General features: G+C 43.5%; 1 protein-coding gene and 1 long non-coding RNA gene across 2 annotated transcripts; both read right to left on the minus strand.

Moving 5' to 3' along the window:
* Window positions 1-877: 877 nt before the first annotated feature.
* LOC122733603 (casein kinase I-like) lies at window positions 878-2240 on the minus strand. The gene has a single exon (XM_043974155.1). It carries the CDS (start codon window positions 1898-1900, stop codon window positions 956-958), a length of 945 nt encoding a protein of 314 aa, XP_043830090.1. The 5' UTR covers window positions 1901-2240; the 3' UTR covers window positions 878-955.
* A 3900-nt stretch (window positions 2241-6140) lies between these two features.
* LOC122733604 lies at window positions 6141-14815 on the minus strand. The gene is made up of 3 exons (XR_006353929.1): window positions 14534-14815; window positions 12267-12901; window positions 6141-6488 (listed from the first exon to the last, which is right to left on the minus strand). It is a non-coding gene; the product is annotated as an uncharacterized LOC122733604 (long non-coding RNA).
* Window positions 14816-24964: the final 10149 nt, after the last annotated feature.

The following is a 24964-nucleotide window of genomic DNA, read 5'->3' on the forward strand; positions in this document are numbered from 1 at the left end:
AATATGGTTTTTTAAATAGAGCTAATTTTTAGTTTTTAATGAACTTGTAAACAAAACAACTCTCAATTCAACATAAAAACAAAATTCCATGTCATATAGATGTTTACAGTGATTACATTTATATAAGAAACTTACATACAAGTTCATAAGATGTTGACCAAATTTCTGTGACAAATAGGTTGTTGTTTCTTAATACCAAGAACATTACAGAGTTAATGCAGAGCACTACAGATAATCTAGTAGTTACTAAGATTTTTTTAAGTCTTCACTTAGATGATGTTATTTCTAGCACATTAAGCAGGCAGGGTCTTTCTATGCTTAAAAACTGGAATCTTTGGTTGCTACCTTGTCAGCTGCCTTGCACATAGAAGCCAACAGATTTAAGAATGTTTAAGTTTACAACATTCAAACCCCAGGGAGGAAAAAACCAAAACGCCACGAACATACAATTGTAGCATTTACAATTATCACAGCCATGGTTGAAAACTGTTCATGCCATTCTTTTGAAACAAGATCTCAAAGCACAAATTCAAGGTTACAGGGTTACAACTGGATCCAAATAAAAGGTAACAGAAAATTGGCATATGCACGATATCTCTCCACCTGCCTGTTTGTCAACCATTTAGTTACCATTTCCCCTTGAAAAAAGCAATAGAAAACTGAACATCATGTTTTACTATGTCAGTTAACACTCACAAACACAGCAGCTACAACTCTGACTGCCGGACCAGTGTTGACCACAGCCAGTTTATACTGAAATGAATTTCTTTACACCAAGTAAAGGGTTGCCCACAACCACTGACAAGTGTACATGTAAACTAAAATGTCTACATTTGGGGAGTAACAAGATCAGCTCTGGTCTGCTCTACACTTCATGTTTCTCTTCATGCTTGGAAAGCTGTGGGGCTTGGGGGGGGGGGGTCTGCCGACCCTACCCACTAGAAGAGCTTGCCTTTTAGGTCACTTTCTGCTTTAACATTGTCCAATCGAAAGTGTAGTCGTACTGGTGGTTCAGAGTCCTGAAAAGAATACGAAATAGCTGCCTCAGATACATGTAATCCGGCGCCTCTTCAAAGCGCAGGCCACGGCAGTAGTTGAGATACATGGCAAATTCTGCAGGAAACCCCTGGCACAGAACTTCCACAGGGGTGGACATCTTCTTTTCGCTGATCTTTTCATACTTTTGCTTCTTGGTTGCAGCCTTCAGTCCTTGCCAGGGCAGGCTGCTCTTGTTAAAATACATCAACACATAGCCCAGGGACTCCATGTCATCTCGACGGCTCTGCTCGATGCCAAGGTGTGCATTGATGCTGGCATACCTGGCAGTGCCGGTGAGATTCTTATCTTCTCTGTAGGGTATGTGCTGCCTGGTTCTGTTGTCTCGATACTTTTTGGCCAGTCCAAAGTCAATAAGGAATAGCTTATTGCAGTGAGCCCCGATCCCCATCAGGAAATTATCCGGTTTAATGTCCCTGTGGATAAAGTTCTTGGTATGCACATACTCGATTCTGCTGATCATCTGGTCGGCCAGCATCAGCACGGTCTTCATGGTGAACCTACGAGAGCAGAAATTGAAGAGGTCCTCCAGGCTGGGCCCCAGCAGGTCCATGACCAGAACGTTGTAGTCCTTCTCCTGGCCGTACCAACGCATGTGCGGGATGCCCACCCCGCCTTGCAGGACCTTGTACAGCTTGCTCTCGTACAACAGCTGGGGGTGCTTGGCTTTCTGCGACTCCAGCTTCACCGCCACCTCCTCGCCGTTCGTGATGTTGATGGCCAGGTAGATGTCGCCGAACGAGCCGGCCCCCACCTTCCGCAGCAGCTCGTATTTGCCCCCGACTATGCTGCTCGCCATCCTGCAGGGGGGCGCGGGGATGGGAGCGGGGATGGTGGCGGACATGGTGGGGGGGGGGGGCCGCGATCGCGAAGGGGACAGTGCGATGGGCCTTACCCACCGGGCGCGAGCTGCCGGGCCGGGGCCTAGCCTTGGGTCTTGATACAGGCCGTCCCCTGGGGCTCTGCGGATTCCGGGCTGGTCGCGGTAGCAGGCCGGACAATGGCTCTGTGCTCTCGCCCCCACCGCCGCCTCAGTGGCCTCCGCGCCTAAGCAGCGGTCGCTTCCTCCGCCGCCCCCGCCGCTGCTCTGGGCTGACGTGCCGGGCAGCGAGAGGTGCAGAGCCCGGGGGCGGGACCTCGCCGCCGTGACGTCACTCGCCCACTCGCACTGCGGCTCCCCCCCTCCCGGCCGCCATCTTAGCTCCCCCCCCCCCCCCCCCGCCGCCGCCTCTCCCTCTCCCCCTCTCCCAAGCGCCACGAGCCGCTTCGGCGCGACTCTGCGGCCGCTCTCCGCCAATGGCGGGACTGGCCTCGGCGCTTTCGCCGTGGGCGGCCTCCTTCCCGGCGGCTCTGCCGGCCCCGCCCTGCCGCAGGCCCCCGGCCCCTCGGTGCTGGACTGCCGCAGGAGCCTCCGGATTGGCCGCCCCGCCTCGGGGCCCTCCCCCGGCCTCCCGGCCATTTGCCGCTCGGTTGCCAGGGTGATGTTCCCAAGATGCAGGTCCGGCGGAGACATCGCCACCCCACCCCCACCCCAATCCGCACCCCGACCCAGTAAATGGCAAATACTTCCTATTGCGTCTAGGATCAAATAGAATACCTTCCGTCTGGTTTTTAAAACTGGCCACAGCCTGGCCCCTTCCTACCTTTCTAGTCTTTTTATTTTTGTTTAAAGAATTTTTATTGCCCTTTTTTTGTTTTACATAAAAATTTTCCCCCGTGTCCCTGCCCCTCCCTTTTCCAGAGAGCCTTGTCGTACATCAAATAACCCTTTTAAAGTTAAAAAAAAAAAGCAAAATTACTGATTAATCGAAAAAGCCAAAAAATATATACAATATGCCACATCCTTGGACCTTCCACCTCTACAAAGGCACAGGATAAAGGTGTCTGACTCTTCATTCTAGCCCTGCTTGTTTATCGTAATTCTGCAACATTTCCTTTAATTTATTTTGTTCTGTCCATTTACGATGTTATAGTGAGTGTGTGTGTTCTTGGCTCTCTCTACAAATTCACTTTTTTTCTTTTTCTTTTGGTGAGGCAATTGGGGTTAAGTGACTTGCCCAGGGTCACACAGCTAGTAAGTGTTAAGTGTCTGAGGCCGGATTTGAACTCACGTCCTCCTGACTCCAGGGCCGGTGCTCTATCCACTAGCTGCCCCTCTACTAATTCACTCTTGCGACAGTTCATGTAGATCTTTCCTTGCTTCTTCATACTCATATTGATCATCTTATAGCATATTAATATTCCATAAAATTCATATCATAATTGATTTAACCATTCCCTAATCAATGACCATCCGCTATGTTTTCAATTCTTTAATTCTCAACTGCTATAGGTATTATAAAACTAGCCACTCTGGCACCCACTACCATGTAGCTTAGATTTTAACGGTCCCACGGAATTTTCTGGTACCCTTAAGGGGAGATATCTAGACTCTCTGCCATTGGCCCCATGGTACTCCTCCAAGGGCAGAAGGATACTCTATACCCCAGTTTCATTTAGCCGTTAAGTCAGATTGGCTTTTTTTTTGGCAGGGCAATGATGGTTAAGTGACTTGCCCAGGATCACACAGCTAGTAAGTGTCAAGTGTCTGAGGCTGGATTTGAACTCAGGTCCTCCTGAATCCAGGGCCAGTGATCTATCCACTGCACCACCTTGGCTTTTACAAAGAAATACTGATTTCAAAGGTATAATCATAAATAAGCAAACTCCCTGAAAATCTAAGAGCCATACTCCCCTTCTCCTTGAACCACCTCAAGCTATATATAAGATGAAAAAGAAATGACAGAAAGCACTCAAATTAACAGGGAGTGAGGGAGTGGAACAAAACCATTCCAGGTATAGCGGGACAAATAGTGAAAATGCCCAGAGCCAAGAGATGGGGTATCTTGTTCTTTGAACAGCCAGCATTGGATCTAAAACTGTGTGGGAGTAAGGTATGAGAAGACTGGAAAGTTTGGGGGAAGGGGGACTAGGTTATAAAGGGCTTAGAATAACGATATTTTGTTGCCTCTGGACCTGGAGGGCTCGGGAGGAGACTGTGAGGCTGCTTACTTTGCACAAACCTCCCTCCCTCACTTAAATCCAATTCACTTGCAAATCAAGGCATAACCTTCCTGGCTTCATTGGCTCTCTTAGAAAACAAAGGACAAATAACAGTCTGTGAGCAGTAGCCAGCTCCAGTTGGGCTGTGCTCCTTCCCTCCCTCCTCTCCTCCCTCCCTTCTTTCCTCTTCCTCTGTCCATATAGGGAATCGTACCCTTACCTGTGGGTGCTCTTCCCAAAGGAATAGAAATTTTTATTGCTGAAACTTCTCAAGATATCTTGTGGTTTACACAAGATTTTTTTCCTCTTCCCTACTCGCTTATTCATTTAAAAAAATGGGAATATTAACTCTTTCACTGATTGGCCAACAACAGGTCCCAACCCACGCTTCACTAGGTCATTGTCTGGGGTTTGCTGGTTCAAAGTGAGTATAATTAGCAATTATTGATGTTTTTGTCAGATACCCTGAGCATCTTTCCCTCCCAGATTGTGGGGCTTAGGTTTTTCTTTCTTTCTTTCTTTTTTACTAGGTAAAAGAGGCCTTTCTTTGCCTTATTTCTTACCTTGCCTTAATCACTGAATGGGTGTTGCCTCAGGCAAACTGAGACCTGGGACAGACCTTAGCTTTAAAAGGCCAAGGTCTTCCACTGCATCTAGAGCCATCACGAGGCGTCCCGATCTATGTCTTGCCTAGGGACCATGAGGAAGGAATTCCTTCTGGAGGAAGGAATGAGGCTGGTGTCTACACAGCCCAGCCTCACTTCAATCCAGTTCACTTGCAAATCAAGAACAACATCTTCCTGATGTCATCAGTCTAAAGGACAAACAACAATTGAGAAGGGGATCAAAACTGCATTTTAGGAAAAGTAAATTGGTGGCTGAATGCAGAATGGACTGGAAAGGGGAGACACTTGAGTCAGACACACTCACTAGCAGATTATTGCAATAATCCAAGTGTGAGATGATGCACAAGGCCTGCACAAGGAGGGTAGCAGTGTCACAGGAGAGAAAGGGGAATATTAGATATGCTACAATGGTGAAGTCAACAGACCTTGGGAACAGCTTGGATATGGGAAGGGGAAAGTGAGAAATAGTGAAGAATCCAGGGTGTAAATTCATCCACAAAATTCATAAAATTCATCTATAAAATCCAGAATCTAGCTTGTGAGCACAAGGGACTAGGAGAATGGTGTTGCCCTTGACAGTAATAGAGTAGTGGGCTGAGGGGGAAAGATAATGAATTCCAGATGTCTACTGGACAACTAGTTTGAGATATCTTAAATACAGCTGAAGTTGTGACATCCGGGCAGGTTAGGTAGATTTTAAATCATCAGCTTAGAGACCTGATGAGATCACTAAGTAATGTAGTATAGAGGGAGAAGAGAAAAGAACCAGGAACAGGTTCTCCTAGCTAGGGTTAACTGCTCACCAGTTAGGGACCTCTAACAGTTAGAGGGCATGATCTGGAGGATGAACAGCAAAAGAAACTGAGAAGAAGCTGGCAGAGAGGGAGGAGGAGAACGATAAAAGAATCATGCCTCCAAAAACCAGAGAGAAGAGAGTATCAAGGAGAAGATGGTAATGAATCAGTCAATAAACATTTATTAAGCACCATGAGGCAGGCACTGTGCTAAGGAGAGATCAACAGTGTCAAAAGATGCAAAGAGGGAAAGGGGAATAAGGGTTGAGAAAAGCCACTAAAATTAGATTTAGCAACTAAGAGATCATTGGTCACTTGGGAGGAATGATGAGGTTAGAAGCTGGATTGTAAAGAATTAAGAAGAGATGTGCACGAGGCAGCTAGGTGGCGCAGTGGATAGAGCAACGGCCCTGGATTCAGGAGTACCTGAGTTCAAATCCGGCCTCAGACACTTAACACTTACTAGCTGTGTGACCCTGGGCAAGTCACTTAACCCCAATTGCCTCACTAAAAAGAGACAGACAGACAGACAGACAGACAGACAAACTTCAGGGTTAGAGGAGAGAAAGTGGATATAGAACAAGAGTTAGCAGGGAGGGAAGAAGGGGCAAGAATGGGAAAGACATGGGTATGTTCATAGGCAATAAGGAAGGAGCCAGTAGAAAGCCAGGGATCGAAGATAAGGGAAAGTGTGGTCAATGCATTGGAGGAGATGAGATGGAATGGCATCACTCGAGTAGGTAGGGGTTTCGTTCTTGGTCAGTAGTAAGCCACTTCTTCACGTGAGACTGGAGTGAAGGAGGAGAGAGACTCTGAGTGAGGACAAGGGTGCATAGCCCTAGTTCCAAATCCAAAGCTTCCTCAGGCTCAAATCCCAGGCACACTGGCTTCTCCAAGCTTCCCTGCTGCAACATCTTGTTATGATGCATTGATAGGGATTGCTGCTAATCGTACTTCAACGTGCAGAGATCTAGGAGGCAAAAGGTGTATTGTATATACTTCATTCAACACAAGCCCAAGAGGAAAAAATAACTGAACAAGGAACAAAGATTTTCCAAAATTGATAGTTTCTAATTAGACCAGATTAACCAAGAATACAGTCTTTTGAATTATAGTTGCTGAAAAAGAAAATCACATCAGATTGTGAGAAAATAATTATTAATAATGGATTTCTTGGGGGGACCCAGAGATCAGTTTCTCAGTCCTTTCTGTCATCCCCCCGCTCACCCCACACACCAGAAAGCCCAGTTCTTGACCTGGGACTAACCCAAGGGCACAAAAGAAATGAAGATAGATTCAACTTCATTGATGGTCTTCTGCATTCTTTTCCCTGATATCATCTCTAGAGTTCATTTTCATGTAGACCACCTTCAAGTCACATCACCCAATGGAATTGAATGATGCTAACCAATTAGTTTTGATCGATGTATAATGGCCCACCTCTATCAAAATAGGATAAAAACCCTCAGAAGTGCCATTAGAGTCTTTTGGGGTTTTAGAGGTCTTCTGAACTCTCATGGATCATCTCTCTGGGTCTTTGGAGGCTTTACTCCTGCTCCTGCTAATTGACATGATGAAGCTCTCTCCCTGCTTTCTCTCCCATATGGCCTGACACTATGAGAATTTAAGGAGACGCCTGGTCAATCCTTTACTGACTTAATATTAATAAAAGTAATAATATGGGGGCAGCTAGGTGGCACAGTGGTTAGAGCTCCGGCCCTGGATTCAGGAGGACCTGAGTTCAAATCTAATCTCAGATACTTGACACTTACTAGCTATGTGACCCTGGGAAAGTCACTTAACCTTCATTGCCCTGCAAAAATTAAAAAAGAAAAAGAAAAAAAAGTAATAATATGCTTACCAAAAACTAATATCTATACCTAAAGCAAATTTATTTTTTAAAACCACAAGATCTAGTTCATAAAAAAATAACTAACAAGGGATTTACAACCAACAGATAGATGGTTGAATACTCTTATCCCCTTATCTCCATTCAAATAATTGGAAGTCTTAGGAAAACCTCAGCCAGCTATGTGACTTTACTCATGATTAAAGTGGCTATGCTGGATCCAAATAATAATGGATTAAAAGGAATAAAAAACCTCCTACAATTCCATCTGGAATCTTGGCTCCAAGGTCTCCATGGGTTGAACTCCCATGTCTGATGGTGATCACCTCAGCAGCAAAGAGTTAACTGTCTTAGTGGCATCAAGAAAGCCACATCATGGGGGAGGAAGGGAGCCCCCATCTTGGGAGATCTGGACATGCCCAGGCAAGGCCCCTTAGGGGTGCCTCCATGTTCTGTCTCAGAGGGTGAAGATGACAGTTCCCCCACCACAAGTGAAGAGATGAATGAATTCCTTCCTCTGCTGGCCCCTTGTTTACCCTGGAATGGGCTTGGGGGTATCTGGGTTGGTTTCTATGTTGTTTGGCCTCAGTTTCAGGTATACGTCTTAGAACACTGTCAGTCTCCCATCCTTCCTCATCTCCACCTTTTTGCAAGTTTCAGCTTAAATACCACTTCATTGAGGAAGCCTTTCTAAGTCCTCCTTAATCTCTCTTAGGTCATCTCCAATTTATCCTGTATGTTTTATATAGTTGTTTGCATTCTGTCTCATTCATTACTTTTGTCTTTCTTTTCCCCATGCTTCAAACAGTGCCTTGCACATGGTAAGCACTTAAAATGCTTTTTGATTTGATTTGAAGCAAGGGCTACAGGGAGGCAGATGTGAGGAGGTATAACATTCCAGGCCTAGGGTGCAGCCAGCGACAGTGCAAGAACTCAGGAGATGCAGTATCTTCTGCAGGGAGCAGCAAGGAGGCTGCTGGCCCTGGATCATGGAATCTGTCAAGTTCAGTAAAGTAAGAAGACTGACAAATTGGGGCTGGAACTTCAGACCTTTAATAGAGACAGCTAAGTGGCACTGCACTGGGTCTGAAGTAAGGGAGCCCTGTGTTCAAGTCCAGCCTCAGCCACTCCCTGGGCAAGTCACATAGCTTCTGCCTGCCTCAATTTTCTCATCTGTAAAATGGGGATAGGAAGAGGGTTATTGTGGGGCATGATGCCTGGCACACAGTACGCACTGCATACTCCTTATTACCTGTTGGTCATAGGGACCCACTGGACTTTATTGGGTAGGAAGATCCCTTTCATGGCTTGGAATGGGGAGAGACCAGGCAGGCAGACCCCCCCACCCTTGCAGTGATTACAGTAGTCCAGGTGACCAAGGCCTGCACTGGGGTGGGACAATGTCAAAGGTGAACTTGACAGGCCTTGCAAGGCATTTGAGGTGGGGGGATGATGACTCCTCAATTATGAGCCTGAGAGGCAGGGAAAGTAGGAAGGATTTAGGGGGGAAGATAATGAATTCTGGTTTGGCCATATTGAGTTTCAGATGTCTGCTGGACATGCAGTGTGAGATGTCTGAAAGGCAGTTGGAGATGGGAGATTGGAGGCCAGCAGAATCAGCAGCATCAAGATGGTCATGAAAGCAATGAAAACCAATGAGATCAGCAAGTGAACTAGTATAAAGAAAAAAGAGAAATGGGGTAATGACAGAGACCGTTATTAGAGGATATGACCAAGAGACTCGAGAGACTGCTCCACAGAGGCTGCAGAGAGGTCAAGGAGAATGAGGGCCGAGAAAAGGCCATTGGCTTTGGAAACTGAGGGCTCATTGGTAACTTTGGAGAGTGTACTTTTGGTGGGATGATGAAGATGGAAGCCCAACTCTAAGGAGTTAAAAAGAGAGTGAGAGGAGAGAAAATGGAGGTGTCTATTGTAGATAGCCTTTTTGAGGAGTCTGCCCACAAAGGGTAGAAGATATATAGGGGAATGGTTGGTGGGGATAGAAGGATCATTTTTTCAGAATGGGGAAGACATGGGCATGTTTGTAAACAGTGAGGGGGATAGAGTGGAGATGACAGTGGAGGCCGACTGTTGGAGGAGATGGGATCGTATAGTGGTCCTGCTTCCAGTATGTCCTCGACTTGATAAAGATGCCAGGCAGTGTTAGATGCTGATAGGAAGATGGTAGGGGAGTGGTGAGAGGGTTTCCCCCCACACACAGAGTTCCTTTTTAGTGGGGTTAAGTAGAATTCTACAGTCACACAAAGTTCTGCAATTACTCACCACTCTCTGACACTCTATTATTTCAGCTAGCTTGATACAGAACCCAAAGACTCTGATGCAATCCCTCAGATAGTTGGAAAATAGTTTTCATATAGTCATTTCACTCCACTTAATGGCCTTCAAAGACTTCTAACACTTATCCTCTATTTGTTCTCCTTTCAATACAAAAGCTAAAATTGGGTGGAGTACTTTTGATTCTACTCTGAAACAAACCATTACTGAGTCCTTGGCACAGCAAATGGACATGACAAATGGGTAGCTGAGCACAGCAGTTCACTACAAGAGCTAGCAACAAGAAGAAACAACTTGGAGGATCTCTCTCCTGGCATTCTGCAGTAACTTCCTGTTTGTCTAGTGCTGTAGAACTTCCAGATTAAATATAACTGTTACCACTTGAGTACAAGGGAAGGGTAGGAAGGGAACAAGCATTTCTATAACATTATATATCGGGACTTGACAAAAATCATCTCCTTTGATCCTAAGTACAACCCTTGGAGGGAAGTGCTATTAGGATCCCCATTTCTACAGATAAGGCAAACCGAGGCAGGCAGAGGGGAAGTGACTTGTCTGGGGTCACTGAGCTAATAAGGGTTTCAGGCTGGATTGGAACTCAGATCTTCCTGATTCTAGGCCACACTCTGGTGCTGCCAACTCCTCCCCCCATCCCCCCAGCCATGGAAGTAGGGTTAGAAACAGATGGAAATGGCGGGAAAATCACCCTCACATGTCTCTGTGGGCATAGACTGCTGCAGGGGAGGCCTTTGTTTCCAGTTCAGGGCAGATGGGGGCTTCAAATTTTAACTAGTCTTGCTAACTAATTATTAGATTGCTGTTTCAATCCTTCCAACTACTGTCAGCCTCAGATTTTAGTGTCAGGGGCCGGGGGGGGGGGCTCCAGTTATATTGTCCTATCTGAATGCTCTGGTACCAGCTGTAATCCCATTTCCATGTCACTTTAAGGTTTGCAATGCACTTTACACATAATAATTTATTTGATCCTCACAATAAATCTGCGAGCCATAGAGAAAAGGAAGCTAGAAAGAACCTTTGGAAGTCATCAAGTTCAACCCTCTCATTTTGCAGATGGGGAAACTGGGGTCTAGTGACTTGCTCAAGGACATACGAGTAGTAAGTGGCTGATGGGGAGGGGAGGGAAATTTGAATCCAGGTCTCTTGCATATTAATCTAACACTCTTTTCACTCCACTGCATAGGTAATATTGTTGACTCCATTGTACAAATAAGGAAATTGGGACTGAGAAAGATTGTTATTCACCCAGGTTATCCACACAGCTTGGAAGTCTTCTGTCTTTCCATGGTCTATATCTGGTACTGGAGAGCTTTCTGACACTTGACAAACTTTGACCAGCTCATTCCTTGGGATTCCCATGGGGATAAATGATATTATCAGAGGGAACTTGAAGAGCCTTACTAAGTATTGGAGAATTCCTGTCAAGCAACTGAGGCTGTCCAGGACAGAAATGTTATTTCCATCACTATTGCTGATGAGAAAGGGGCTGTAAGAGTTGGATCTGGAAAGGACCAGATGGCTGGGAAAATGGTCTCTGAGAACAGGATTTAGATTTCTGGGCTTAAAATAGAGGAAGGATGGCCAGGAAGAGAGCACTCCTAACGAAAGCCATGACAGAACATTGCCCTTTGGTGTTACAAATCCCATTAAGACAGTTTTAAACTGGCAGTGGAGGAGGCAGATGAGGAACTAGCCTGGGTGTGTAGGTGGACAGTAAGTGAGGCTAACACATCATTTGGTGCATGGGGCCAATCAGTGAGACAAAAAGTGGGAATACAGAAAGACAAAAACAATTCCTTGGATCAAGGAACTCCTAGTCTAATAACACCAGGAAACAACAGGTAAAGAACTATGTGCAGGGCCAATCAAGGTAAATCTTTGAGGAGAGACAGTGGCATGAAGAGGCCCTGGGAAAGGCTTCCCGAAGAGATTTGAAGCAAGCCAGGGAAGCGGAGGAGATAGCGTGAATTTAGGAGCCTGGTTTGTTACACATTCAGGCCCAAAAGGACTAAGAGCAGCCAACCAGAATTGGGAAAAGCCCAAAAGCAATGCTTATTTGGAGGTTGGCTGAAGACACTGGGAATGTTGCTCTGGAAGAAGAGAAGATGCAGGAGGTTCATAATCATTGCCTTTGAGTCCTGGGAGGGTAGGGATTGGTCTTTGGGGCCAAGGCGGGAGCAATGGGTAGCTACTGAACTGGCTTGGACTAGATGGCTTGTGAGGCCTCTTCCAGCTCTGGAGCCCTTTCCTCAACTGTCATGTGCACTCAAGATTTACAACCCTTACAGGGTTACCTACGTTTGTCCTCAGGGTTCTAGAGGCTAAATCTCTACTTCTGATACTGTTGTTTGCAAGCCCTTACCAGTCGGTTATGCTCCCTATTGAAATTAGCCAGTGGACTTGAAGAGCTTTTATTGATGGTATACTAAGAACAGTTGGGACAAAGCATGCCACCCTCCCCCTCCAAATCCTGGGGCATACTCTTCCACAAGTCCACACAGGTAATGGCAAGAGTCAGCTTAACCTTAGAGTACAATGGTAGTGAGGTTGGTATGTAATTTCTAGAGTGGGAAAGGGGTAACTTACATCGGACTCCTTACAGCCTGGAAGTCCTTTCTTGATTCCATAGTCAGAATTCTGCTCTGATGCAAGTGCTCATGCTCCTCAAAGGTATTTTCTTCCTTTTTCCGCATCCTTTTCTCCTGGTGTCCCTTTCCTCCCAGTGAGATGCATTGTCTTCCACGGGTCCATTTCTCTGATCCCAGCTTCCTGCTAATCCAGTCTCTGTGATGAAATGCTCAGTGGTGGGGAAGGGAGGAGGTAGTAGAAGAAAGAAGAGAAAGTAAAACTCTTCCTCCTTCTTAGGGCTTTAGCTGGGACTCCATAACTCAGTCCTCTACCTCCAAACTGGAATCCATTTTACTTTCACTTTTTAGATCCCACCTGAAGTGGTAAGTAGAATATTTTTATCTAACTGGAGTCTATTGGTCTTGGCCCATCTTGGGATCAGCAGCAACAGGATCTCTGGGCTGAAGGGTATGCAAAATTTTGTTCTTTTCTTATGCAACTTGAAATTGCTTTCAATGATGAATAGTGGAATCCATTTTTAGAATGAGTCTCTCATAGAGACTACAGAAACTGTTGCTTAAGAGCTTTGATGTAGATGGAATGGCAAGTGGAAGGAATTATTGGAAAGAGAGCTGAATGGGCAATGCTTCTCCCTATGGAGTCAAGAAGATGTGTGTGGTTTTTGTGACTAGTGACAAAAAGCAGAGGATCCCATGCCTCCATTCCTGATTCCTTCTCTCCTCCCTACCCCCATTACACCCCATTATTTTTGTTTGTTTGGTTTTTTTTGGGGGGGGGTTGCAGGCAATGGGGGTTAAGTGACTTGCCCAGGGTCACACAGGTAGTAAGTGTCAAGTGTCTGAGGCTGGATTTGAACTCAGGTACTCCTGAATCCAGGGCCGGTGCTTTAACCACTGTGCCATCTAGCTGCCCCTTACACCCCATTATTGAAGAAAAACTATTACTACTGCACTGAGGGTGTTTGGCATGAGTCTGCAGAAAAAACAAATTTTAATTTAATTTAATCATTAATTAATCTACTACACAAGCAGGTTCTAGCCAACAGTGAGTAGCAACAAGCCCCACCCTCTCACTCCACCCTCAGACAACTCTCAGAATCAAGACTGGAGGCAGTATTTATAGGAATCTTGAACAAGGAAAGTGTCATGTGATAATATGCTAAAATAGAGTTTGAGGGGTAATAGTCTGCTCCAACAGAACCGTAGTCACTTAGTGAATGGGTTCCTTTCTTGACCCTTCCTCTCAAGGACTTAAAGTCATCGTTCAATATTGTAATCGTTTAGGAGCGAAAAAAGCTGCTTTACCCCACCCCCACAACCCCCCAATAAAAGAAAGCACTTGCCTTAGGTGGATCACACTCTTGGCCAGGCTTTGCGCCCTTTATCCACCCCCCCCCCCAAGAAAAAGGCCTTCTGTTCGAGGCCATCTGCATACTTTCAAAGATGGAAAAATCTGAATTAGGGTTTTCAGACTAGAGAAATGTTTATTTTTTTTAATATTTCTAGGGAAACTGAAAAGGAAGGTTTTTTTTTTTTGTTTTTTGTTTTTTTTTAGTGAGGCGAGGCAATTGGGGTTAAGTGACTTGCCCAGGGTCACACAGCTAGTAAGTGTTAAGTGTCTGAGGCCGGATTTGAACTCAGGTACTCCTGACTCCAGGGCCGGTGCTCTATCCACTGCGCCACCTAGCTGCCCCGAAAAGGAAGTTTTAAAATATTCTTTCATATTTTGTTCTCAGTATGAGAGAGAGAATCTCCTTAATTTCCATTCCCAGGCACAGTTCTAAGAAGAGGGGAGGAATATGTGCGTGTGTGTGTGTGTGTGTGTGTGTGTGTGTGTGTCTGTGTCTGTGTCTGTGTACGGGATGGAGAGGAGGTAGATCGGCTGTCTCACAGCCACCTCCCCCCCCCCCCCCATTTCCACATGGGAACAAAGCATCAGTTCTAGCCACCAGTCCCCTCCTATCCACCCTCACAAGGATCCTCTAAATGCTCTGGTGGCGAGAGGAATGACACACAGGGAGAGTCTTGCCCCAAAGGCAAATTTCAGCCCTCCCCCCCCTTCATCCAGGACCAAAATTCCACTCTTCCCGGTTTGTCCAGGGTGCTGAATTGGAGGTGACTGGGAGAGATGCGGCTTGACTGAGTAAGGGTGTAGGAGAGAAGGGAACTAGGATAGGGGTCCGTTCCAGGTTTGCCCTGTTCCTCCCTCCCCTCCCCTGCCCTACCCTCCTCTCCCCTCCCCCTGGCCCCCCAGTCATTGCTCACCTCTAATGCCGCAGAAGCAGCGGGCTCATGTCCTCGTGCCCCAGGCCGGCTCAGCCTCAGGCTCTCCCTCATCCATGTGTGACCATGCGCGCCCCCAGCACAGAGCTGGCATCCAGCCCGCGGTGAGTACCGGACTCTTGAGCTCTGGCAAGCCTTTCATCCTTCCACGTCTGGCCCGGATTCGCTCCGGGAAGTCTCGGCACCTCCTCTGGCCCCGAATCGTGATGCTTCCGCTTGAAAAAGGCCTCCCAGCATTGGTTCTGCCCCATACAGACTGATCCGGGACTGGGGGTGGGGGTGGGGCCTGGCATCTTCCCACTTCCCTGGCTGCTATTGGTCACCTGGGACAGGAGGCAAGGTGGAGCGCCCCCCTCTGGCCCGTGCGCCCCAGCCGCCTCCCCAGCCCCAGGCCCACTCCAGACTTCTGGGCGCAGGGCGCAGGGCGCAGGGCGCAGTGTCCACCACGAAGTGTCCCGCGCGGCCAGATCCGGGGAGTGTGCTGGGGAGGGTGACGCTGACGCTGCCCCCCCCCCGTCCCAGTCCCCGTCCCCCAACAAGCCCCTTCTCCCCAGAAGTTCTAGGCCTGGGCAGGACCCGAATCTTCCACTTGACAGATGCCTAGCTCCTAAAATCGAGGTGCGAACTTAGAAAGAGGCCGCCTGAAAGGCCCTGGATGCTGGGACAACTTTGCTGCCCTCGGGGCTGCCCCCCGAATCACGTGCCCTTTCGCCTTCCTGGGAAACTTCAGTTGGAGTTTTCCCAGCCGGCTCTCCCAAGGACTTCTCCTGTCTCCCGGAGTGGGATGGGCTTCTATCTTGGGCGAGGGGGGTGGGGGGTGGGTGGGGAACGAAGGTGGACCCACTCCAGCTTTCGTTGGCCTCCGCCTTCCTTCCCACGGCCTCAGCCTTTTCTCCCTTGTGGAATCTACTGCCCAGGGACCTGGGCCCTCTTTCTGTCCCTCGTTTAAGGCTTCCTCTCCCGACTCCGGCCAGTTCTGGGTGTCCTCCAGCCCTCCATGCGTGGAACACTCTTCCTTCTCATCCTTGCTAGCTGCCTTCCGCAAGAAGCCTTTCCCACCAGCACCTTCCCTAGATTGCCTCCAAGTTATCCTAATATTTTCTTACTAGGGAATTGCTTTCAGGTTGCTTTCCCCATTAAATTGTGAGCTCCTTGAGAGCAGGGATCGTTTTCGCCTTTCTTTGGGTCCCTAGCCCTCAGGACAGTGCCCAGCCCATATTAGACGCTGGATGACTTGACTTCCCTCAGAAGCAAGCACCCACCCCTAAGCTGAGATTTTCCGGGGCCGCTTCTACTTCCCTTCCCTATTGGGAGAATCTCCTCGGTTTCTTGGCCTGTCTCCTGCACTACGAGGGCGAGGACTGCTCGTATTTCCATAGGCACAAGTCCTGGCTCCCTTGGCTAAAACATTTCTGGTATCCTTGCTTCCCTGCAACTAACCCTGAGCCCAGATTCCCATCTTCCCTGGATAGGCATTCAAATTGGTCATTCAAATCTCCTACCTGTTGCTACTAGGCAGGCCGGGAGTAACAAGAAGAGGGCCACCGAGACCAGGACTTTGCCCCTTCTTGACAAACCTATTTATTGGTTTGTATGCGTGTGGCACGTCTACGTGAATGTTGCATGTTTCATACAGAGTGGAGGCACTGCTTCAGAACTTGACTGTTAGAACAGACCCACAGGTTTCAGTTGTGGGGAGCGATGAAAGATCTGAGAAAAATGGATAACTGGAGAGTGGGGGACTGAAGAAACACCTTCCCACAGCTGCCACAACACTTTCTTTGTGCATACCAGCCCTGGGCTGTCCATGGTCCTGGTGACCCCAGACAAGGCCACTACTGTCAGGATGCAACTGAGGTCTGGAAGTGGCCAGGATTCCCAAGCTAATTCCTGTTCACAAACTCCTGCCCCAACACTCTCCCACTGGCACTGCAGTCATCACCAGGCTATCTTGGCCCAAGAGGCTCCCCTTCCTCAGACTTCCTTGCTCTATGTTCCTTTAGCTGTCTCCTCCCAATATCACAAGCCCCGCACCATCTTGAGCCCCACTCTCTCCTATGCTGCCCAATCTCTGAGTCCATTTCTTCTCTCCTGAGGAAGTTTCTGTTCTACATGCTTGTGTTCCTTTCCATCCTCTTTTTTTAAAATCATAAAAGTATTTTATTATTTTCTACTTACATATAGAGATAGTTTTCAATATTTGTTTTTATAAGATTTCTAGTTTCAAATTTTTCTCCCTCCCTGCCCCTCCCCAAAAGAGAAAGCAATCTGATATAGATTATATATGTACAATCACATTAACCATATTTCTGCATTAGTCATGCTGTGACAGAAGAATCAGAGCAATAGGGAAAAACCTCAAAAAAGGAAAACAAAAAAAGTAGAAATAGTATGGTTCAATCTGCAACTACATTCCACAGTTTGGGGTTTGGTTTTTTTTTGGGGGGGGGGATTGGAGAAGATTTTCCATAATGAGTCCTTTGGAACTATCTTGGACCATTGCATTGCTGAGAAGAGTCAAGTCTATCACAGTTGATCAACACACACAATGTTGTTGATACTGTGTACAATGTTCTCCTGGTTCTGCTCATCTCACTCATCATCAGTTCATGCAAGTCCTTCCAGGTTTCTCTGAACTCCTCCTTTTCATCGTTTCTTACAGCACAATAGAATTCCATTACATTCATATACCACAACTTGTTCAGCCATTCCCCAATTGATGGACATCCCCTCAATTTCCAATTCCTTGCCACCACAAAAAAGAGCACCTATAAATATTTTTGTACATGTGGGTCCTTATCCCTTTTTTATGATCTCTTTGGGAAAAAGACCCAAAAGTGGTATTGCTGGGTCAAAGGGTATGCACAGCTTTATAGCTCTTTGTGCATAATTCCAAATTGCTCTCCAAAATGGTTGGATCAGTTCACAGCTCCACCAACAATGCATTAGTGTTCCAATTTTCCCACAGCTTCTCCAACATTTATTTTCCTTTTTTGTCATATTAGCTAATCTGATAGGTGTCAGGTGGTACCTTAGAGTTGTTTTAATTTGCATCTCTCTAATCAATAGTGATTTAGCATATTTTTTCATATGGGAATAGATAGCTTTGATTTCTTCATCTGAAAATCGCCTGTTCATATCCTTTGACCATTTCTCAATTGGGGAATGACTTGGATTCATATAAATTTGATCTAGTTCCTATATATTTTAGAAATGAGGCCTTCATCAGAGGTACTGGCCATAAAGATTGTTTCCCAGCTATCTGCATCCCTTCTAATTTTGGATGTATTGCTTCTGTTTGTACAAAAACTTTTAAATTTAATGTAATCAAAGTCATCCATTTTGCATTTCATAATATTCTCTATCTCTTCTTTGGTCATAAACTGCTCTCCTTTCCACAGATCTGAAAGGCAGACTATTCCTTGTTCTCCTAATTTACCTATGGTATCACCTCTTATGTCTAAATCATGTACCCATTTTGACCTTACTTTAGTATAAGGTGTCAGATGTTGGTCTATGCCTAATTTTTGCCATACTATCTTCCAGTTTTCCCAGAAATTTTTGTCAGATACTGAATTCCTATCCCAGAAGCTGGGGTCTTTGGGTTTATCAAACAGTACATTACTAATGTCATTTACTACTGTGTCTCCTGTGCCTAGCCTATTCCATTGGTCCTCCACTCTATTTCTTAGCCAGTACCAGATAGTTTTGATGACTGCCACTTTATAGTAGAGCTCCAGATTTGGTACAGCTAACCCACCTTCCTGTGCATTTTTTCCATTATTTCCCTCGATATTCTTGACTTTTTGTTTTTCCAGATGAATTTTGTTATTATTTTTTCTAGCTCTATAAAATAGTTTTTTAGGTAGTCTGATTGGTATGGCACTGAATCAGTACATTAATTTAGGTAGAATTGTCATTTTTATTATATTAGCTCAGCCTATCCATGAGCAATTGATATCTTTCCAGTTTTTTAGATCTGATTTGATTTGTTTGAAAAGTGTTTGGTAATTGTGTTCATAGAGTTCCTGGGTTTGTCTTGGCAAGTAGACTCCCAAGTATTTTATCTACCGTTACTTTAAATGGAATTTCTCTTTCTATCTCTTGCTGATGGACTTTGTTGGTCATGTACAGAAATGCTGATGATTTATGTGGATTTATTTTATATCCTGCTACTTTGCTAAAGTTGTTCATTGTTAACAGTAATTTTTGAGTTGATTCTCTAGGATTCTCTAAGTATACCATCATATCATCTGCAAAGAGTGATAGTTTTGTTTCCTCCTTGCCTATTCTAATTCCTGTAATTCCTTTTTCTTCTCTGATTGCTAAAGCTAACATTTCTAGTACAATATTAAATAATAGAGGTGATAATGGACATCCCTGTTTCACCCCTGATCTTATTGGGAAGACCTCTAACTTATCTCTGTTACATATAATGCTTGCTGATGGTTTTAGATAGATACTGCTTATTATTTGAAGGAAGGCTCCACCTATTCCTAAGCTCTGTAACGATTGGAATGACTCCACCTGCTGGAGACTTACTGTAGAAGAGTTCCGCCCATGAAGGGAAGGTCTTTGAGGGCAAGACCAGGAGTCTTTTCTTTGGCATCAGGAAGTGACTCGGGCTAGTGGGAGGAGGAAGGAAGAGACTGGCGCTCAGTCTGACTCTCTTGCCTTTGGACTCTGGTGGAGAGCGGAGCTAGAAATGTGCTCTCCCTTTAATAGATAGGAATCTAGGCCTTTCTCTCTCTCTTTACCAAATTCTTATTCTCCTTAATAAATGCTTAAAAGTCTAACTTCTGCTAAAGCTTATAATTTATTGGCGACCACTCATTAAATATTTTAGACAGTTTAGCTAGAATTTTAGCCCTTAACAGCTCTCTAGCCTTTTTATTAGGGATGGGTGCTGTATTTTGTCAAAAGCCTTCTCTGCATCTATTGAGATAATCATATGATTTTGATTGGTTTTCTTACTGATATGGTTGATTATGTTGATAGTTTTTCTAATGTTGAACCATGCTGCATTCCTGGTATAAATCCCACCTGGTCATAGTGTATTCTCCTGGTGATCACTTGCTGTAATCTCCTTGCTAATATCTTATTTAAGATTTTAGCATCAATATTCATTAGGGAAATTGGTCTATAATTTTCTTTCTCTGTTTTTGCTCTGCCTGGTTTTGGTATCACCACCATATTTGTGTCATAAAATGAATTTGGTAGAACTCCTTCACCTATTTTTCCAAATGATTTGTATAATATTGGAATTAATTGTTCTTTAAATGTTTGGTAGAATTCACCTGTAAACCCATCTGGCCCTGGGGATTTTTTCTTAGGGAGTTCATTAATGACTTGTTCAATTTCTTTTTCTAATATGGGATTATTTAAGGAATTTATTTCCTCTTGAGTTAACCTGGGCAGTTTGTATTTTTGTAAATATTTATCCATTTCATTTAGATTGTTAAATTTATTGGCATACAGTTGGGCAAAATAATTCCTAATTATTGCTTTAATTTCAACTTCATTGGTGGTAAAATCACCCTTTTCATTTCTGATACTGGTAATTAGGTTTTCTTCTTTTTTAACCAAATTAACCAATGGTTTGTCTATTTTAGTGTTGGTTTTTTTCATAAACCAGCTCTTAGTTTTATTGTTTAATTCTATAGTTTTCTTGCTTTCAATCTTATTAATTTCTCCTTTCATTTTCAGGATTTCTAATTTAATATTTAATTGGGGATTTCTAATTTGTTCTTTTTCTAGCTTTTTAAGTTGCACGCCCAATTCATTGATCTCCTCTTTCTCTTTTTTATTCATGTAAGCAGTCAGAGCTATAAAATGTCCCCATAGCACTGCTTTGGCTGCATCCCATAGATTTTGGTATGTTGTCTCATTATTGTCATTCTCTTGGATAAAGTTATTGATTGTTTCCTATGATTTGTTGTTTGACCCACTCATTCTTTAGAATGAAATTATGTAGTTTCCAATTGATTTTCAGTCTACTTTTCCATGGCTCTTTCTTACATGTAATTTTTATTGCATCATGATCTGAGAAGGATGCATTTACTATTTCTGCTTTTCTATATTTGACTATGATGTTTTTGTGCCCTAATACATGGTCAGTTTTTTAAAATGTGGCATGTACTGCTGAGAAAAAGGTATATTCCTTTCTATCCCCATTCAGTTTTCTCCAGACATCTATCATATCTAACTTTTCTAACATTCTATTCACCTCTTTCACTTCTTTCTTATTTATTTTGTGGCTAGATTTATCTAATTCTGAGAGGGGAAGATTCAGATCCCCCACTAGTATAGTGTTACTATCTATTTCCTATTGTAACTCATTTAATTTCTCCTCTAAGAATTTGGATGCTATACCACTTGGTGCCTGCATGTTTAATATTGATATTTCTTCATTATCTATAGTACCTTTTAGAAAGATGTAATTTCCTTCCTTATCTCTTTTAATTAGATCTATTTTTGCCTTTGCTTTGTCTGAGATAAGGATTGCTATCCCTGCTTTTTTTTACTTTAGCTGATGCATAATATATTCTGCTCCAGCCTTTTACTGTTACTCTGTGTGTATCTCTCTGCTTCAAATGTGTTTCTTGTAAACAGCATATTGTAGGATTCTGATTTTTAATCCACTCTGCAATTTGCTTCTGTTTTATAGCAGAGTTCATCCCATTCACATTCACAGTGATTATTACTGACTGTCTATTCCCCTCCATTCTATTTACCCCCTTTGTACTCCCCCCCTTCTTTCACCCTATTCCTTCTGACCGCTGCCTCCCTCAATCTGTCCTCCTTTTTATCAGCTGCCCTTCTTTTTCTTGCCCCTTTCCTCCCCCCCCCTTGTGCCCTCCCTTCTATCTATACGACCCTTTCCCCCTTCCCCTTTTGTTTCCTTAAAGAGTAAGCTAAGTTTCTTTATACAAATGGGAGTGTATTTTATTCCCTCCCTGAACCAAGTCTGATGAGAGTAAGGTTGAAACAATGCCCACCCCTCCCTTCTTTCCCTCTGTTGTAATGGGTTCTTTTTGTGCCTCTTCCTTTGATATAATTAACCCCATTCCACCTCTCCCTTTCTCTCCTCCCCCTAGTCTTCTTTTATTTTGCCCCTTAAGTTTCTTTATATCATCACGTCAAAGTTCATTTAATAACAATACCTTTACAGAGATACAGATCCCAAGAGTTAAAAGTATTATCCTCCCTCATATGGACTCAAGTAGTTTAACATCATTGAACAACCCTTTTCTCCCCCTTGTTTACCTCTTTCTATTTCTCTAGGGTCTTGTATTTGGAGATCAAATTTTCTGTTCATTTCTGGTCTTTTTCTCAGGAAGCCTTGGAAATCTCCTAGTTCATTGACTACACCTAGAGGATATCTGAGAAAAGACTTTCAGAGACTTTAAATGAACAGTTTTGTTTTGTTTTTGTTTTTGTTTTTTTCTCTTTTCTCTTTCTGTTATAATATACACCATCTGTAATATGTACTCTGCAGAGGCCCTCCCTTTGCAAGACCAATGTCAAAGCATCGGTTCATGAGGACAAAAAAATCGCCCCTCTAGACAAAACTTTCCTCTCTCCCTTTTTTATATTGATATTATCATATTGTTAGCATAGGTTATTATATTCTGTTATTTTTGACTGCTTCATCAAGGAAACGTGCCGTTTCATGAGGAAACAAAGTGGGGAACTGTAACAATTGGAATGACGCCACCTGCTGGAGACTTACTGTAGAAGAGTTCTGCCCATGAAGCGAAGGTCTTTGAGGGCAAGACCAGGAGTCTTTTCTTTGGCGTCAGGAAGTGACACGGGCTAGTGGGAGGAGGAAGGAAGAGACTGGTGGCTCAGTCTCACTCTCTTTCCTTTGGACTCTGGTGGAGAGCGGAGCTAGAAACGTGCTCTCCCTTTAATAGATAGATGAATGTAGGCCTTTCTCTTCACCAAATTCTTATTCTCCTTAATAAATGCTTAAAAGTCTAACTCTTGCTAAAGCTTATAATTTATTGGCGACCACTCATTAGATATTTTAGACAGTTTAGCTAGAATTTTAGCCCTTAACAGTAGTTTTTAAGGAATTGTTTTCCTCAGACATTTTTTGTGCTTCTTTTTGCAGTGTAACTCTCATTTCTCTTATTTCTTTTTCCATTTTTTTTCTACCTCTTTTATTTGGTTTTTAAAAGCCTTTTTGATCTCTTCAAAGATGGCTTTTTGGTCTTGAGACAAGATCATCTTCCCATTTGAGTCTTCATTTGTGGGCATTTTGACTAGCTCATCTGTGTTTGAAATTTGGTCTTCCCTTTCATCATAGAAGTTGTCAGTGGTAAGGTTCCTTTTTTTTCTTGCTCATGTTGTAGGCTATTTTTAAACTTATCAAGTTGAAGTCTGCTCCTGGGGCACAGGGTTCATGGTTGCAAGCTTCTTACTGCTATCAGCTGCCCCACTCTCAGCTGTGTCGAGTTAGAACAGTGTTGAGCTGCCACTGAGTGGAGCTTTGGTGAGGTGATCTGCCAGCTGAGACGAATGGTGCTAAGCCACACTGAGCCAAGCTTTACTGAGGTGAGCTGCCCTCCTCTTTTACCCCAGGTGAGATAGACCTTTTCTGAAGTCTTCTAAATTTTCTCATGTAGCAGGATTTTGTCTCTCTTTTTGTAGGTTCTGTAGTTCCAGAATCTGTTTAGAGGCTTGGTTTAATGTTGTTTTTGAGGGAAATACGGGAAACCTCAGGAATGTTCCTAGCTTCTCTCTGCCATCTTGGCTCCACCCCCATGACTTGCATTCTTATAAATTTTATTTAGTTCCTGATATATTTTAGAAATGAGGCCTTTATCAGAAATACTGACTATAAAAATTGTTTCCCAGCTTTCTGCCTCCCTTCTAATTTTGGCTGTATTGCTTCTGTTGGTACAAAACCCTTTTAATTTAATGTAATCAAAATCATCCATTTTGATTCCATAATATTCTCTATCTCTTGTTTTGTCATAAACTGCTCTCCTTTCCATAAATCTGAGAGGTGAACTATCCTTTTTCTCCTAATTTACCTATGGTATTACCTTTTATGTCTAAATCATGTACCCATTTTGACCTTATTTTAGTATAAGGTGTAAGATATTGGTCTATGCCTAGTTTCTGCCATACTATCTTCCAGTTTTCCCAGTAGTTTTTCTCAAATGCTGAGTTCCTATACCAGAAGTTGAAGTCTTTGGGTTTATCAAACAGTGCATTACTAAAGTCATTTACTACTGTGTCTCCTGTGCCTAACCTATTCCATTGGTCCACCACTCTATTTCTTAGCCAGTACCAAATAGTTTTGATGACCGCTGCTTTATAGTAAAGCTTCAGATTTGATACAGGTAGCCCAACTTCCTGTGCATTTTTTTCATTAGTTTCCTTGATATTCTTGACCTTTTGTACTTCCAGATGAATTTTTTTTATCATTTTTTCTAGCTCTATAAAATAATATTTAGGTAGTCTGATTGGTATGGCACTGAATAAGTAAATTCATTTAGGTAGAATTGTCATTTTTATTATATTAGCTCATTCTCTCCATGAGCAATTGATATTTTTCCAATTATTTAGATCTGATTTTATTTGTGTGAAAAGTGTTTTGTAATTGTGTTCATAGAGTTCCTGGGTTTGTCTTGGGAGGTAGACTCCCAAGTATTTTATATTGTCTACCTTTACTTTAAATGGAATTTCTCTTTCTGTCTCTTGCTGCTGAACTTTGTTGGTCATGTGTAGAAATGCTGATAATTTACATGGATTTATTTTATATCCTGCAACTTCACTAAAGTTAATTGTCTCAAGTAATTTTTTAGCTGATTTTCTAGGGTTCTCTAAGTATACCATCATATCATCTGCAAAGAGTGATAGTTTTGTTTCCTTCTTGCCTATTCTAATTCCTTTTTCTTCTCTTATTATGAAAGCTAACATTTCTAGTACAATATTAAATAATAGAAGTGATAATGGACATCCCTGTTTCACCCCTAATCTTATTGGAAATGTCTCTAACTTATCCCCTTTAAAAAAAAACACAACAAAACTTATCCCCATTATATATATTGTTTGGTGATGGTTTTAGGTAGATACTGCTTATTATTTTAACGAAAGTTCCACCTATTCCTATGCTCTCTACTGTTTTTATTAGGAATGAATGCTGTCTTTTGACAAAAGCTTTTCTCTGCATCTATTGAGATAATCATATGATTTTGGTTAGTTTTCTTATTGATGTGGTTGATTATATTCAACTAGCCCTGCATTCCTGGTATAAATCCCACCTGGTCATAGTGTATTATCCTGGTGATCACTTGCTGTAATCTCCTTGCTAATATTTTATTTAAGATTTTTGCAACAATATTCATTAGGGAAATTGGTCTATAATTTTCTTTCTCTGTTTTGACTCTGCCTTGTTTA

This window comes from Dromiciops gliroides, chromosome X (assembly GCF_019393635.1).
Source record: "Dromiciops gliroides isolate mDroGli1 chromosome X, mDroGli1.pri, whole genome shotgun sequence".
In the NCBI taxonomy this organism is placed as follows: Eukaryota; Metazoa; Chordata; class Mammalia; order Microbiotheria; family Microbiotheriidae; genus Dromiciops; species Dromiciops gliroides.